This window comes from Canis aureus, chromosome 12, assembly GCF_053574225.1.
Source record: "Canis aureus isolate CA01 chromosome 12, VMU_Caureus_v.1.0, whole genome shotgun sequence".
NCBI lineage: Eukaryota > Metazoa > Chordata > Mammalia > Carnivora > Canidae > Canis > Canis aureus.
In genome coordinates this window covers 25,840,335-25,856,901 of record NC_135622.1, presented here as the reverse complement: position 1 = coordinate 25,856,901, position 16,567 = coordinate 25,840,335, and the positions used below count along the sequence as shown (strand labels likewise).

Below are 16,567 nucleotides of genomic sequence, written 5' to 3'. Positions count from 1 at the left end.
TCTAAGTGAGAAGAGAGAAGCCCACCTGCTTACCTGGTTTCTGAAAGGAGGCTGGTGGAACCTAGGAGGTCTGAGAAGGCATTTTTTAAGATCACCTGTGAGCAGAAAGAGCTGTTTCTTGGCTGTGGCGATGTGGCACCTTCTTGGTCACCTCCTCCTCCCTGACTCTCCTCTTCTGCTTGCTCCCTTCCTTCTCCCCTCACCCACCACCCTCCCTGCAGTGTTGGGTGGAATTTCTCCAGAGCCCCACCTCATTTCCCTTTCCTTCCCAGGATCATTTCATCCTTTCCTTCACCTTCAGCTAGCTGTCCTCTGATGTCCTGGTTCTCAGATCGGCTTCTCTGCCTTCCACTGAACTTCTCCTCCTCTTGTTTCCTTGGTACAGCTAATGTTTCCTAACTCTGAATCTGCCCCTCATCTTGTGTCCCATCTGTCTGATGACAATGAAGTCACCATTCACCCCCTCAGGCCTCCAGGAACCAGATCTCAGTCATCTTTGAGGTTTCCTTCTTCTCGCTTACTCTTCAAGTTGTGCGCATTTGACATTCTTTCCCTTTTTCCAGGCCTTCTTCCCCACCCCCTTCCTTTCGGCTAGGACTAGTGCAGTAGACACTCATGTATTCACTGCTCCTCTCTCATCCAGTTTGAGCTGTGATCCCAGCTTTTCAGCCTTGTCTTGTCTCTCCTTACCTTTCTAGCTCCTCTTGTACTGCAGTCACAGCACCACCTTCTGTGCTGTTCTAGAAATAGCAACTCTGTGTGCTATTTCTAGACTTTTCTCTTTTCCTGCCTCAGCTCCTGTTGGTCCTTCATCTGCCCCTGTTGCCACCTGTTTGAAATCCTGACCACCTTTCAAGGTCAAATGCCACCTTCTCCATGGAAACCTCTTCTGATTCCAGGTGGAACTATTCTCCTGCTTCTTGGGTCCCACATGGCAGTCTGCTGTGATCGTTATATTTCATGTCTTATCTGCATCCCTAGTAGGTGCCCAGTCAATATTAAAGGAATGAAGGACTGTCGTGCATATTTTTAGCTGTGTCAGCTAATAGAGCAACATTTAGCATCACAGGTGGGCTTTGGAGGTAAGCAGAGGTAGATTAAAAACCCCAGCTCTGGGGATCCCTGGGTGGCTCAGCAGTTTAGCGCCTGCCTTTGGCCCAGGGCACGATCCTGGAGTCCCGGGACCAAGTCCCGTGTGGGGATCCCAGCATGGAGCTTGCTTCTCCCTCTGCCTGTGTCTCTGCCTCTCTCTCTCTCTCTCTCTCTCTGTCTCATAAATAAAAAATATATAAATAATCTCCATTAAAAAAAAAACGGCTCCCACACTTACTGCTGCACCCCTGTGAACTTCAGCTTCTTCACCTGCAAAGTGGACATAACCATAGTCCCTGTCACTCATGAGATGGTGTGCCTAAAGTCTTCACAGAATGCAGAAGTCATACTAAATGCTTAATAAAGGTTGCCTATTACTCACTTCTCCTGTATGTTGGTTTGATCTCTGAGGCTGATCGTTATTCTGTTGAGCAGAATAAAAGAAATGCCAGATACTGACTTTGGGAAGCTATTTACAGTTCAGACTCTTCCGGATAGGAAGCTGAGTTTCCCTCTCATGTGGATCTAGACTCTCTTCCCTTCTTTTCTCTGTGATGTGGTAGTGTGAGGACAGTACCTAGTACTGCCTGTGCTCTGGTCCCAGTCCACTTTGCCTGTGCTGGGTCTCCCTGGGAAGGCCACCCTCCAGCCCTCAGGTTCAGGTCCCTCATTGCTCTCTGCCTGACTTTCCATACAGTTGTTTCCTCCTCCTTTTCAGCCCCCGGGTGGGTGGATCCCTGGGGTCAGCTTGTAACTGTGAGCACCTGCCCTCCCCCAAGAGAGAAGGAATGTCAAACTTGTGGGTCCCAGAGCAGGCAGGAGCCTTAGAAGCCGTCTTTGTAACCCCTTACTTCACAGGAGTGGACATTGAGACCCAGAAGTTGAGTGGCTCACCCAGGGTTATGCAGCTGTTAGTTGTCAAGTTGGGTTCAGAGTGAACTTGCTGGTTCCCAGTCCTGTGTACCCTGCATCACTCCAAACAACCCCAGGCCCTCTCCCCAAACCACCATCACCCCATGCTGGGCTGACACTTGACACTTCCTGACCATTATGTGCTTGGGTTACATCACCAGGCCCTGAGAAGCCAGGCCAGTACCTGAGGGATGATTGTCTGCTTCTGAGAATTTCAGGGCCAATCACAGCCCCAGGTACTTCTAAGGTTGTCTGCTTGCTCTTGTGACCATTTTACATCAGATGTCCCTTGGAATTAAGAAAGTGCATTAATATGCAAAAGGCAGCCAGCCCAGGGCACCAAGGCAGGTTCCTTCTTTGTCCTGAGGCAAGGCTGGGACAACACATAAATGCAGGATGTGGTACACACTAAGTTGAAGGAGTATGCATCACAAATACATGTTACCATAAGATCTAGTTCCTTTAAAGCTTTATCACGTGATAATGGGGGCATATTTGCAAATATAACTGTAGCTCCACTGCTCACTAACAGCAAAACAAATCTGTCTTGTGGATGCCTGCCCCCTCCACCCTAGTCCTTTCTCCCTCTCACAGTCTATTAGCAATGTCCCTCCCCACCCAGGAAGATAGATTCCCTACCATATTAACCTTCCCACAGGGCCTTTGCTCTCCACGGAGAAAGCTTGGACAAGGGGCAAAGTTTCACATCTGGGACTCGGTGGTGGACTTCTACATAAGAGGACAGAGACATCAGCTGTGTGTGGAGAGTCCTTCCTGGTGACCCCGAAACCCTATCCCCAGGATGCAGTCTTGACTCAGAAGGCCAAGCCACAGTATTTTCCCTTTTCTATTTGATGATGCAGCCCTGGCTTCACTCAAGTTTGAGCTCTTGCATGATACCTCCCCCAGATGAGAGGGCAGCTGGCTGACATTCTCCCTCCTCTGAAGATCGGCCCCACGTTGTGTCATCTTTGTCATTTGCTGCCTTGTGTGCATTGTGTCTAGATGCCGCTGACTGCGAGCTCCTTGGGAGTAGGAATTGGGTATCGTGTTTCATATTCATCTTTGTTCCCCTGTGAGGCTTCACACAGAGCTTTGTAAACACTCCCTCTGCACCCGCTGCGAATGGAGGAAGGAAGAAAGGAGTGAGTGAGTGAGCAAGTGAGTGAGGAGTGTCCTAGGTGAAGACAGCATGGCTCCCTTCAACCCTGTTTTATAGGCTTGGTGCCCATGGCTTTTTTTTTTTTCTTTTCCCCTTTGTCAGGTGGCTCGACTCTTTCATTTTGTCTCCTCTTTGGACCTCAGAGAAGGGCAGGTAACCCCGTTGAGAGGTGTGACTAACTCCAAACTGATCCAGTCGGGTAGAGAGGCCAGCCCCCACCTCTGCCCACCAGCCTGTGGTCTGGATCCGAACCAGGTGTTTCTCCTACCGACACCTGTGTGTGTACGTGTGTGTTAATCCCAGAGCCAGTCCCACTTCAGTGTCCTTCCAGAGCCTCTTTTTTGTGTTAATTCAGTAGCATCTAACATGTGATTAACTTACTTGAGTTTTTCTTTGTTTAATGCCCGAAGAATGAGTTGAATTTGATGATTGATGCTGTTTTGGGAGAAATTGTCTTTCTTTCTTCTTTGTCAATCTAATGTTATGTCAAAACCAAGGCCCCTCATCTTTATCCAGCATGATTATTATCCTGCTTGCCATTGATGTGGAGCATGTGTAGCTATAGAGGTTAACTGTGTTAGCGAGTGGGTACCCTTCTAGAAGGAAGCATTAACTCTTTTTGAATTACCAGTGGGAAATGTGGTTATGCTGGTGGCTTTGTTATCAATTGTTTGACTCACTAAAACCTGTTGTCTTTATTTTCTTTGTCATTAGTTATAGGCATTCGGTACCTGGGAAGGCTCTGCTGGAGCCTTCCCCTGTGACTTGGTGTGTTCCTCTGGAAAAGAGGACCTCATCAAGGGCTTGCAGCCAAGCTTAGCTGCTATGCTGAATCTGGGCTCTGTGGGCCCTAATGGCAGGCATCCTATTAGTGGTAAATTGTTTTGCTTGGAATACCAGATTATTAAAGGTCTGGATTTTCCAAGAACATACCCCCGCCCCTAAGAAAAACATCAAAAGGAGTACTTGGCTGGCTCAGTCAGTAGAGCAGTAGATCAAGGGTAACTCTTGATCTCAGAGTCGAGAGTTTGAGCCCCACCACGTTAGGGATAGAGTTTACTTAAACAAAGTAATAATTTTAGAAAAGAAAAACATCAAAACATACAGAATTTGGTGTGTGTTGGCTGAGTGGCTTTCTCATTTCTTACCAGTTGAGGGAGAAAATTAAAGATCTCAGATTGAAAAAAAAAAAGATCTCAGATTGATAGGTCAGTGATACAACTTATTTCTTGAAGTCTAATTTTCTAAGAGTTTTAGCTAGAAAAAAAAAAATTAAATAATCAGAAATGGATTACCCTCCCTTGTTCCAAGGCACTTCTGTGGGATTTCTGGGGCTTCTAGGAGCACCACTGGAAGAACCACCAGGACATGTTGTGTTGATGTACACAGAAAGCAGCGAGGTGGGTTTGTTAAATAACATGTAAAGAAGCAACAATAACAAAACTAGACAGACACACTTATCACAGCATAGGGAATGAAGAGCTAAAGAGTACAACAGATTATAAGTAAGTAAGAGATTTGTTGTCATGGAAGGCCGAGTATATCTCCCTTTCCAATGCCATGATGATAGGCTATGGAGAGGGTCTTCCAGAGGTGGGCTGGTAAGGATGGTACTGACATATGGTATGACAGGCCCAGGGACTGGCTCAGATGTACCTGAAGTAGGCTGACCTTGGTTCATGAAAGGGCCCCAGCATTCTTAGCTTTTCTTATGTCTCACATTCCAAGCTGAGTGTTGGCTGGGGAGGACATCAATGCAGGAATTTAAACACACACACACACACACACACACACACACGCACACACACTGGAAACTACTCCTCCATCAGAGTTACCATGGGAGACCCAACATTTATTCTAGAGATTTTCAAATAATTCTAGAAACCCTTATTTTGGTATTGTAGTCAGAGCCAGATAATGGGCCACAGAAGAGGGTCATAGATTCTTGAACTCAGAATTTTCCACTTGGAAGGGAATCTTGTTCAAATACTTTAATTTGCAAGGCTGAGAAAGACCAAGGCGACTTAGTCAAGGCCCTTCATAGCAGAGTTGAGACTAGGCTCTCTGAGTGGACAGTGACTAAATATACTGCCTCTTCCTTCTCTTTTCTCATTTGTTTATTATTATTATTTTTTAAGATTTTATTTATTCATGAGAGACACAGAGAGAGAGGCAGCAACATAGGCAGAGGGAGAAGCAGGCTCCTTGTGGGGAGTCCGATATAGGACTTGATCGCAGGACTCTGGGATCACGTCCTGAGCCAAAGGCAGATGTTCAACCACTGAGCCACCCAGGTGTCAATATTATTATTATTATTTAAAATAGTTTCCATGTCATTCTTTTTTGATCTAGATGGCATTTTTCAGCATCATGCAAGCCCTGTATTTACAAAATGGGATCCTCAAGGTGATCTTGGGAAAGTGCTGTGTTTGTAAAAATGAAACGGTAATGATTCCTTAAAGGTAATATGCATTTATGGTATAAAATTCTAAAAGCACAAAAGAGAGCGTGCAGTGAAGAGTAGGTCTCACTCCTGTCCCTGTCCTCCATTGGTCCAGCTGATTTAAAAGAAACCTGTGACCTTCTGGCAGGCACTTTCAAAGATGTGTTCATTTGTCCATTAACATGGTATAATTGACACTCCCATCTCCTTAGCAGACAAAACTGCAAAGACCTCCTCTGTCATGGAATGAAGTGGCAGCTCTGAGTGACAGACAGGTGACTAAGAAATACACTTCTTTTTCCACCTGGTCCCCATCTTCACCTACCCACGTCCTCCCAGGCTAGGTCATATGTAGTTTCCTGTGTGTGCCTGGCCTCTCAGATGTGCACCCTCTGTCCTTGGCACCCTTCAACCCTCTGGCATTTCTCATACACTCCTTGAAGGCAGAGCTCAAGTTCCTGCTCAACAGGATACTCCTTCAGGTCTGGGCCCCTGGCCGGTGCACTGGGGTGGAGGTACGGATTTCTGGTTGTGGCACTTTACTGAAGAGATTGCTCAGGAAATGGCCACCAGTTCATTTATTCAACTCCTTGACCCCCAGCATATATCAGATAGAGTGGCAGACACCAAGGCTACACTAGTAAATAAAACAAGCGATCCAGGGGGAAAGACAAACCAACAAACAACATTAAAGTTAAATACAATCGTGTGAAGTGCTACAAAGAAATACAGACTGTACTGAGAGCATATGTCAGGGAGCAGAGATGGTCAGAGAAAACTTCCCTGGAAGTGCAAGCACACTCCATTGAATCTAAAGTGCTGTGGTTTCTAAGATACATTGTTATCTTCTATACCACTAAGGAAGAAAATATTGCCAATTAAATTAGGACATAATGCTTTTGCGCTTAAAATGTTAACTTCTACTTATTGAAAGGACTCTTAGAATTGTGTAGACATAGAATCTTTATGTGTCACTTTTGTACATACATTAAAGGGAACATATAAGTGCAATAAACTGAGGTCTCCTAACATCAATTCTTGACTTTCTGTGTCTGACTCTTCAGAATCACTTTGCAGTGGAGCTCATCAGCAGCCATTTGACCATGCTGTATCACTCTCTGCCTTCCAGAGCACTGGTGATACAGAGCTATTGTCTCTGGGATTTTCATCTGTGCTGCTGATACCCACTCAGAAATGCTGTCACTTTCTTGATCTTACCAGAGGTGTCAGTGGAATGTGTTTCAGACAACCTGGACTCACATTTCTTCTTCAGGTGGTTCTTAATGGTTTCTGAATGGAACACTCAGTTCAGCTCAGTTGTCCAGTCCATGCCATGGCAATAACAACTAAATGCATTCATATGTAGGCAATAACAGTGATGTCAAGGCAACAATAATTGTAAAACACATCCCATTTCAGAGATGAAAAAATATATGTCTTGAAATTGATGAAAATCATTTACAATGAATCTAGGTGTAAGTGAGTGCTCTAGTTATTCTAGTGAGTGATGTCAAGGCTCTGGGTGGGTGTTTCTGTGAGTCTCCTAGTCACGAGAATGGCAGTTCCACCACACTCAGAGGCAGAAAACAGGGAGCAGGATCAGGCCTTTCTTCTCATAAGAAGAGAAAAACACCTTTCCCAGAAATCCCTTAGCAGATTTCCCCTTATCTTCCATTGGGCAGAGTTGCATCCCATAGCTATCCATCGCTACAAGGGAGATTGGGAAATTTGTTTTTTTCCCATTATGTCAAGAATGGGGTTGGGATGACTTTTGGATGGCCAACTAACAGTATATACCCCTGTGGGAAAATTCTTTTGAGATATAGCAAATTAACCTGAAACACTGTAGGACTTCTCAAAGGCTTTAATATAGTAATGCGGCTCATTGAATTATGGAGAAGATGGTATTAAGCTTTAACAGACTTAGGGGATCTGAATTTATTTTCCCAAAACAGGGGACCCAACTTTGCGAGTACCAGTGAACAACTCTTGGTTGTACCCAGAATAATAAAACGGAGGTTCTCCAGAGCAGAGCCAAAGTGACAGGGTGGATTTGGGGTTTGTGGAACATGAATGGGAATGAAGTTTTGAGAGGAGACTAAGCATGGGTTAAGAAGTTTACAAATGAGAGCCATATCAATTATAACCATCTCAGAATGTTTTGACAGATAAAGGCTAATTTGTTTTCAATATTCTTGTATCCATGCCACTATGATTACCCCTGAGTCAGGACTGTGTTGATACAGAGCTATTATTTTCCTTTTTTCTTTCCTAACCTCTGCCACTTCCAGCTTCATGATGCTAGTGATATTGGAGCTAGGCTGGCTAGCCTCTGTGAGTGGAATTGAGTGCTTTGCCGAAAAGCACATGTATGGTGCCTGCTGCTGCTTGCTCTCAGATACATTGCTGAGCATTTGCAGGGGCTGGCAGACACATTGATGGAATTAGTCCTTGACCATTTATTTGGGTTTGAGGTCATGAAGCCCCCTCCTTGTCCTGCTGGCCGGATGTGCTCTTGTGATTTTTTATTTCAACAGCAACTGTGTGTCTCAGGCAGTAGTATCATCACCACCATTATCACTATCCGGATTCATCACCATCCTCATCATTCTCACCATCATCATAATTGGCATTTCTTGAATGCTTGCTACACACTGGGCTTTATAATGGATATTATATGGGCATAATCTCATGTAATTCTCACCTTAATCTTACCATGTGGATGCTCCTTGGCAGAGATGAATATTGAGGCAGAGAGAGGTTGAGGTCATCCAGCTATTAGTACTAGGACTGTAATTTGACTCTGGGTCTGACTCTAGAACCCTTAATCTTCACTTTCTGTAGTTTCTGATATGGCACCTTTGTGTGGTTATTTGTGCATTTGTCTATTTACATTTTGTCCAAAATTGAGCTGTATTTTTGGTGTTTCCTAATAACACCTAGCTCAGTGTCTTGCCCAGAGAATGTCCTTGATAAATAATTCTTAAAAGTGACCAAACGGGAGGTTGATGGAAAGCGAACCAGTAAGTGGTCTTCCTGGGTGTGAACCTAACACTGAATTACTTTTTTTCAGAATCCATTTTTGTTCTATGGTCCTCTCATTTCTCTTAAGTCCCTATGAAATAATTGTGGGTCATTGGCTGATAGATTTTGGAGGGGATTATACTGGGCAGCTAGTCCCACCTGGCTTTGGTGGCACAGACACCCCCACACACACACCACACACACACACAGTTGTTAATGTCTAGAAAGTAAGCTCTCCAACCCCTTGGCCGCCATCGTGCAGAGTGGTGTCTGAGGCCACCAGGGCAATTATCTCTTACTTAAAATTCTAATTGTATATATTTGTTTATTTAAATAATTTTCTTTTTTGCTGTTAGTTTCCTAGAGATGTTCTTTATCTTTGGTAGGTTGAGCACTGATCTTTTTCATACTTTAATGCATCTTTGTTTTTATTCTGACATTTCTTCTAGACCTGTCTGCAAGCTCCTTTTGTTTTCCCCCTTCCCTCTAATGAACTCATTCTGCATTTACTCCTTTATCTAACTGGCTTTTTGACTAGTTACTTCTGTGAACTGCTGTGCTTTGCTTTGCTGGCCATTTTCATTGCTTTTTTCTCCCCCTTAAGTAAAATGAAAAAAGTCCTCCAAACCCTCTATCATGTCGAAGGCATCCTACTAAGCTGTTGTGCTCCTTGTTTGTTTCATCAATTCCACTCCTAACCCAGAGCCCTCTTGTTAGCTGTTCCCACTGATTTTGTGCTGCTTTGTTGGTTCTGTTCTATCTGTTGTGCCTTATTGTCCCTAAGACCTCCAGCCCTGTAGGACTACTCTTGCCTTCATTATCCAAATAAAATACCTCCTCCCTCACCCCCTGCTGCCCCATGTACCTGTGAGAAGTCTGCACACCCTCCAGTATTTCTGATGATGCCCAACTTCATCTATTTGCTTGGTGGTTATTTACTTGCCTGTCTCCTTGTGCTCAAATCCCAACCCAGTTCTCAATAACCCCAGTCTATGACCAGCCCTTAGCCCCCTCTCAGAGTCCTTCTTCCCCAAACACTAGCTCCCCCTCTAGCCCCTGAGGTGCCCCTGAGGCAATGCAGCTCTCCCTGAGCCTGCACTCTGATCCTTTTCACTCTGACACAGATTCTCTCATCCAGACAGCAAGGACCTTCCCTTTCATAAGTATAATGGATTGATCTTGCTTTCCTAAACAAAAGAACAATTTTTCCCCTGAGATGAATTCTGTGGCTCTCTCAATATGAAGTGGTTATAGTCAGCAGGGTTTTTTTTTTTTTTCTTAGTATCATTTTTTTCCTTCCTGATTCATTACCTTTTGGGTATTTTATGAAGCTCAAATGCGAGAGTGGAAGTAAATGTGCCTCATAAACAGTAACATGAACAGATAAGAGAAATTGCTGTTGTCATACATTTTAAAATATACTGGCTGAATTTTATTTCCTTTGAAAAGAGTAAGGACTGAACACATAGATTATTAGGTTTTGATCTTTCTGACCAGATCCTTGTGTACTGGGAACTGAGCAAAATGTGGCTATGTAGGGATTTTTATTTATGTAAAGCCAGAGAAGCAGCAAACAACTCCTCAAGAGCAGGAACTGCAGGCAGTAGTCATTTCCTTGGCCCTAGGTCTGTCTCTGGCTCTAGTTTATCATGTGATGTGGGCATCTGAAGGAGACGAAGGAGCTAGGAGCCAGAGGAACAATTGTTGAGACCCACAGGAAGCCCTGGAATATTCCAGACCTTGACCCTCTCAGTGCTTCCAGCAAGTACACCAGGCATCTGCCCTTCTGCAGAGTCCTTCCAGGTCTTGAGTTCCACCTTGCTGACTGTCAGAACCCCTCTTGGCCTTTGTTGTGTCTGTTGCCGACAACTGCCTGTGGTCTGTGGGGCAGACCCCTGATGTGTGCCCCCTCCTGTGTTGTATCCAGGGACAGGGTGCCTTATCGGAGAGACTCCGGAGCTTCAGCATGCAGGACCTCACCACCATCAGGGGTGATGGTACCCCTGCCCCCTCCAGCCCCCCACCACCGGGGTCTGGGCGCGCCAGTGGCAAACACGGCCAGCCGAAGATGTCCAGAAGTGCTTCTGAGAGTGCTGGCAGCTCAGGTAGGTGTCATTTCACTTTTCCCCCTTTCCAGTTTCCAGGCCTTGCTTTTGCTGAGAGCGGCCCAGTCTACCACATGGCATGTCACCTGGAGTTGCCCTCAACACAGATGTCCATCAGATCACGCCAGGCCAGCTGAGAAGCAGAGCACCACTCAGGCCCAGATGGGAGGCTTGGCCTGGGGACTCTGACCAAGGGCAGGATTAGGCCACCCACGCCAAAGGGCCTTGTCTACTCCATCTGATTATCTGAGGTTTTGGGGATGGTTGGGGTGCCTGAACCAAGCCTGGAGGCAACAGGCACAGCTGGACCTGGACCAAGGCAGCTTTCTTTGTTCTCTTCTTGTCTGACCCTATACTCCCAGGAGGGCTTCCCTGTCTTGAGCACCTGAATGTCTCCTCCTACCCACCCAGGACTTATGGCTCTTGTGATCCCTTTGCCCTACATAAATGTTTCCTGTCCTCTTTCCCCACTGTACCATTTCTTCCCATCCTTGAGTCCCCATTCACCATGCTAACCCTCAGCCGCTATGTGCCATGGGCCATACTAGCTCTGAGGTCTGATTCCTGCGGAGGCCATGGCTTTATGGAAACCACACCTCTATCACCAATGTCTACCTCTGGTTGTCAAATGCCTCACATAAGGTTGCTTGCATGAGGATCGGCTTGGGGACCCTGTTAAACATGCAGAGTCCTGAGCCCATCCCCAGAGGATCTGGTAAGTCTGGGATGAGACCCAGATATGTGGTGGTGTGGAGGTGCAGTCATGTTTGTGACCCACTGGTGTCTGATCCATTGGTGGGTTTCAGGCTTACAGAGGGCACGGGTATGGATTAGGGCGGGTAGGGACCTGGGCCAGGACTCACATCTTCCCAGACCATTCCTTGGAAAGATTCGGAGACCTTGGCTCTCAGGAGCTGAGCACTGCTGGGTTCATGGTGAAGGGGGGAAGGAGATAGCTCTGGATTGCCACTTCTGTTGCTCACCCTTGGTGGAAAAGTGAGCCTCATGGATGGGAATTGGACCACCCTCTTGAAGCTTGTGGCTGTGATATGTGTCTGGTGGCTACCCTGCTCTTAAACATAGAAACAGGGCCATGCCAGCCACCTGGACTCTGACCCTGTGCCATGAGGTGTACCCTGCAGGGGGCATCTTGGCCCCAAGCCTCAAAGACCCCAGCTGACTTTGAGGGGTCATGGACAGGAGTGGGAAAGAAGAGGCCCCACGGCTGCCCTAGGAATGATGACTCACATGCCCCGCCAGGGAGAGAACAGCACACACCCAGGGCAGATGTCCATCAGTTTCCTCCCTTCTGACAAATATCCCACTTTATCCTGGCCCCAGGTTTGAATATTGTGGCTTTTTTTTTTTTAAAGATTTTATTTACTTATTCAAGAGAGGCACAGAGAGAAAGAGGCAGAGACACAGGCAGAGGGAGAAGCAGGCTCCATGCAGAGAGCCTGACGTGGGACCCGATCCTGGGACCCCAGGATCACGCTCTAGGCCGAAGGCAGGCATTAAACTGCTGAGCCACCCAGGGATCCCCATATTGTGGCTTTTTTGTAGGAGGGGAAATGTTTTAACTCTGGCAGGGTTGGGAAGGTAGAAGTTTGGCTGTAGGGGTGAGGTTATCTCCTGAATGAACCCTCCCCCAGGTGAATTTAGAATGGACTCCCAGAAGGCCAGGCAGGAAGGAACCTCAGGGATCATTCAGTCTAACCCTCAAGCTTTACCAATGAAGAGACAGAGCCACAGCAAAGGGAATGGTCACCAGGGTCACCCACTGATTGGTATTCTCCTGGGGCCTCTTGACTCCTGGGCCAGTGCCGCCTGGGTCTCACCCATTGACCGACTAGGTTTCCTGGAGCATCTACAGCTTCTGACTTACTGGACACTGTCTCAGAAATATGAATAGGAACTGGAATTGGGTATTACCTCTACCTTTGCTCAGCTTATTGGCTATAGAGCCTCAAATAAAAACTGTTATTTGGAAGAAAAACAGGTCCCTATTCTGTGAGGCTCAGAGGCAGAGCGGGAACCAATGGGATAAAGTTGGGTTAAGTTCCAAGGGGGCAGCTGCTTACTAGCTGTGTGACCTGGGCTAGCTCTTACCCTCTCTGAACCTCAGATTCTGTATCTGTATACAAGGAATAATAATACCCTTTTGTAGGGTCATCTTAAGGATTTGAGTAAGCTAATCCTGTAAAAGTGCTTAGGATCATGTCTGGCACTCTATATAATAGCTGCTATTATTGTTCCTGTTATAATCTTATTCACCTTTGAAAGCACTTTGTAATAGGAAAATGTCCAAGAGGGAAATGGGCTGCCTTGCGAGGTGCCTGACACTGGAAAGGCCCAAACCAAAGTTGAATGATTCTATGTTGTCATAGATTCTATGTTGTCACTATAAAGTGAGCCAGGTGGAGGAAGTTATGAGAGACTCAGAGAGGTCGTGGACTGTGCTAAGGCCACACAGGACCAGATCCAGGCCTTCTGCCTAGACCCCTCCTTGGTGTATTATTTAGGGCAGCCTCAGAATTTGGGGAGGGGAGAATGCTGGTAAGGTCTGAAGGCAATGGGAAGCATCTCCTGGGCTTTGACCATTTTCCCAGACCAGCACTAGATAGAAGTGGGTTTGGGATGCTTTGTTTCGGTGCTGGCCTGCTGCCTTACATTAGCAATGATGCCCGCTGCCCTCCGCCACACTCCAGGAGGCAGGAGGGTCACTCTGGATGCCAGCTGGGGGAGTTCATGGAGAACCAGAGAACCCGCCGCCGTGCTGCAACAGGCTGCAACCCACCTGTGCTCCCCACTGCTCGCCCTTGGCCACAGCATCTGTGATTCTCTGTGCTCCCCACTGCTCGCCCTTGGCCACAGCACCTGTGATTCTCGGGACTGGGAAGGGAGGTGCTGACCCAGCAGGGACGGCAGGGACTATGTGGCACTCCCTCCAGCTGTTCTGGGGCCTAAAATAAAAGTTTTCTCAGGAAAACAGATAGGTGAAAGATGACCCAGGGCCAGGGCTTGGGGCAGAAGCACTCAGAATAGAGGCTCTGGAGCATTTGGGGATCGAGGTACCTGGAAGGAAGTCTGGCAAAGAGGCCCAGTTACAAAGGGCTCGTGTCCCCTCCCTCACTGGCTGTGTGGGCCTTAGACACTGGGCATGGTCAGGTGAGGCCTGAGTCTGGGCTTCCATCCTGGCAGGGTGGGCCTCTGCAGAGCAGCAGATGCTGTGCTAGCAAGGCAGACATTGCCAGGCAGTTGCCAGATTTGCTCCCACTGGGTGTAGGTTCAGCCTCTGACCCTCTCTCAGAATGATACCCCAGGTGATCACTACCAGAGAATTTGAGCTCGGCACGGAAGATGAGCACAGTTCCCTTCAGCTTTCTTCTCTGAGAAGAAGGTACGGTTATCCCTACTCAGCCTAGATCTTAGGGTTGTAAGGAGAGAAAACAAGAGAATTTGCAAACCCTGGACAGGTGGCAGTTGTTGAAGGCAGCCTGGCAGCGGACAGGTAAGAAGTGGTGGCTAGACCCCTGGAGTTGTATTCGTGGTTGGGCAGAGGCAACAGTTTCAATGTACATACAGGCAGATCTTGAGAACATGATGCCTAGTGAGAAAAGTACAAAGCCAACTGAGATATTATGTAACAGTGTATATAAAATAAAAAGACATGGCCTATGGTGTAAAATAACAATATGGAGTTTCCAGGAACACATTGCCCTCCCTCCCTCATAGAATTTTGTTAGACACCATTTATTGAAAGCTTGGCATTGAACCCAGGAAGGGTGCAGAGGATGTTAAAAGAATGATCCTTGCCTTCCATGAATTTGGAGATACTCGGTCACCGTGTATTTAGTAAGCACCTGCTGTATACCAAGGCCCAGTTGTTCACCCAGACCAGTGGAGTTTGCAAGGCAACAGCCAATTAGGTCTTTGACCAAATGACTGACACTAAGCACTCTGGAGCGGCAATGGTCAGTCTGAGAAGGTTTCCTGGAGGTCATTTGGAACTGGAAGGCATAGAGAGGAGGGCTGTGTAGGCAGGTGTGGTTGGATTTATTTCTCAGAGGACACAAGGACTGATCTCTGTGGGCCAGGCAAGGGCATTTTCTAGCACCTGAGAGGAAGCTGAAGCTGGAATGATCTCATCCTCCACCTTGGTGTCTCTACAGAGACCCACATCCCTGGGACCCCTATATTTGAACACACTGGAATCCCACACCTCACTGGGGCCTCCCTTTTTGTCTGGGGCTAGCTCCTGTCAAGTGAGGGATATCACTGATGATGTCCCCCATCCCCACAGTGTGTACCTGCTGCTCTACCTGCAGGACCCGGAAAGGTGAGTAAGCAGCCAGCCTCTGTGCGGTGCGCTGGACTCTTGCCTCAGGAGGAGGTTCTAACCATAAGCTGGTACCTGACCTTGGGGCTCCCTTTCGGCTGCATAGTCTGGGGGGAGTCAGGAGGTTAACCACCTAAAATGACAAACCTGTATTCTGTTACAGCATCTGCAGGCTAAGAATTCAGCAGCAGCTTAAATAGGTGGTTCTGGGTCAGAGTCTGCTAAGAGTTATAGTCAAGATGTCAGCCAGGGCTGTAGTCCTCTGAAGGCTTGACTGAACCTTGAGGATCCACTCCTAAGATGCTTCTCTTGTGGCTACTGGCTGCAGGCTCAGGTTCTTCCCACATGGGTCTCTCTGGGGCTGCTTGAGAGTCCTTACAACATGGTGACTGGCTTCACCCAAAGTGAGTGATCCAATAGAGAGAGAGGACATGCAGGAAGCCACAGTGTGTTTTAGGATAGGACCTAGACTTTGAAGTCACACACCACCACTTCTGTCTTCTTCTGTTTGTTGGAAGTGAGCCATTAGGTTCACCCCACGCTCAAGGGGAGGAGGATTCATCTCCACCTCTTGAAGAGAGGAATATCAAAGAACCACCGCAGAGTCATATTTCCTTGTGCTCTGGTGATGAGGACGTGGGAACCTACCCAGGTCCTCTGAAGCAATAGAGGATGATAGTTCCTCCCTATAGTTCAGAGTTTTTGGTCCAGGTGCAGCCAAGGGAGCCCTGGTTCTGCTTTGCCACTCACTAGCTATGGAATTGTGCGTGAACCACCTAACCATGCTGAGCTTTGATTTCGTCATCTTAAAATAGACCTAAGGATCCCGCTTCCTCACCTCACTAAGTGGTTGTGAAAATGTCTGTGAAAAGGCTTTTTATTATAGCTGGAAGCAGCCAGGAAACCTCAGGGAAAGGGGAGGAGCCTGGCATTTCCCAGGCCTGGATGGGGACTCCTGCTGCTGCCCTTCCTGAGAGGAAGGTGTAGCCATGGCCACCCCGCCTTTGGCCATGTTCTCTCCTGACCTGCTCCTGCTGTTGCCCTAACCTTGACTAGGCACATTCTGACGGGGGGATGGTGCTGGACTGGCCCACCTCCCCTTTCACCTGCCATGGGGAGTGCCCCCCATGGCAGAGCTGCCTCTGACTCCGAGGGCAGAAGGACACCCCTCCAACTGCCAGCCAGCATGCGGGAAGGAGAGGGAGGGGGGAGGCAAGGTCCTCGCTACTGTGCTACTGCCCATGTCCCCAGCAGCCGGGCCACTGAGGCATGGCCGTCCATCTCTCCCACAGTGGTAAGAGCAGGGGGCATGAGCTGTGTTTTCAGAAGTGTCCTGGTTTCCCTTCATTTCTTCATTTATGAGACTTCTCTAAGGCTTTTGAAAATCTATAGAAGACCTGGGGGTCTGGGAGACCATAAACCCAAAGTGAACTGACCATCAAAAGAGTGAAGCAAGTGGACAGTGGGTGGAGGGTGTCTAACTGATCAGC

The 16,567-nt window shown here is 47.4% G+C and overlaps 1 protein-coding gene across 4 annotated transcripts in view; it reads left to right on the top strand.

The window, feature by feature from the left end:
• Nucleotides 1-16,567, top strand: part of REEP1 (receptor accessory protein 1) — a 100,635-nt gene that overhangs the window by 74,964 nt on the left and 9,104 nt on the right. For 2 of the 4 annotated variants that reach the window (XM_077843181.1, XM_077843180.1), the window contains exons 6-7: nucleotides 10,561-10,738; nucleotides 15,042-15,077. In XM_077843181.1, the coding sequence (XP_077699307.1) occupies nucleotides 10,561-10,738; nucleotides 15,042-15,077 (214 nt within the window). The remainder of the gene's footprint in view (nucleotides 1-10,560; nucleotides 10,739-15,041; nucleotides 15,078-16,567) is intronic. The other 2 variants (XR_013349198.1, XM_077843182.1) reach the window with 1 other exon arrangement.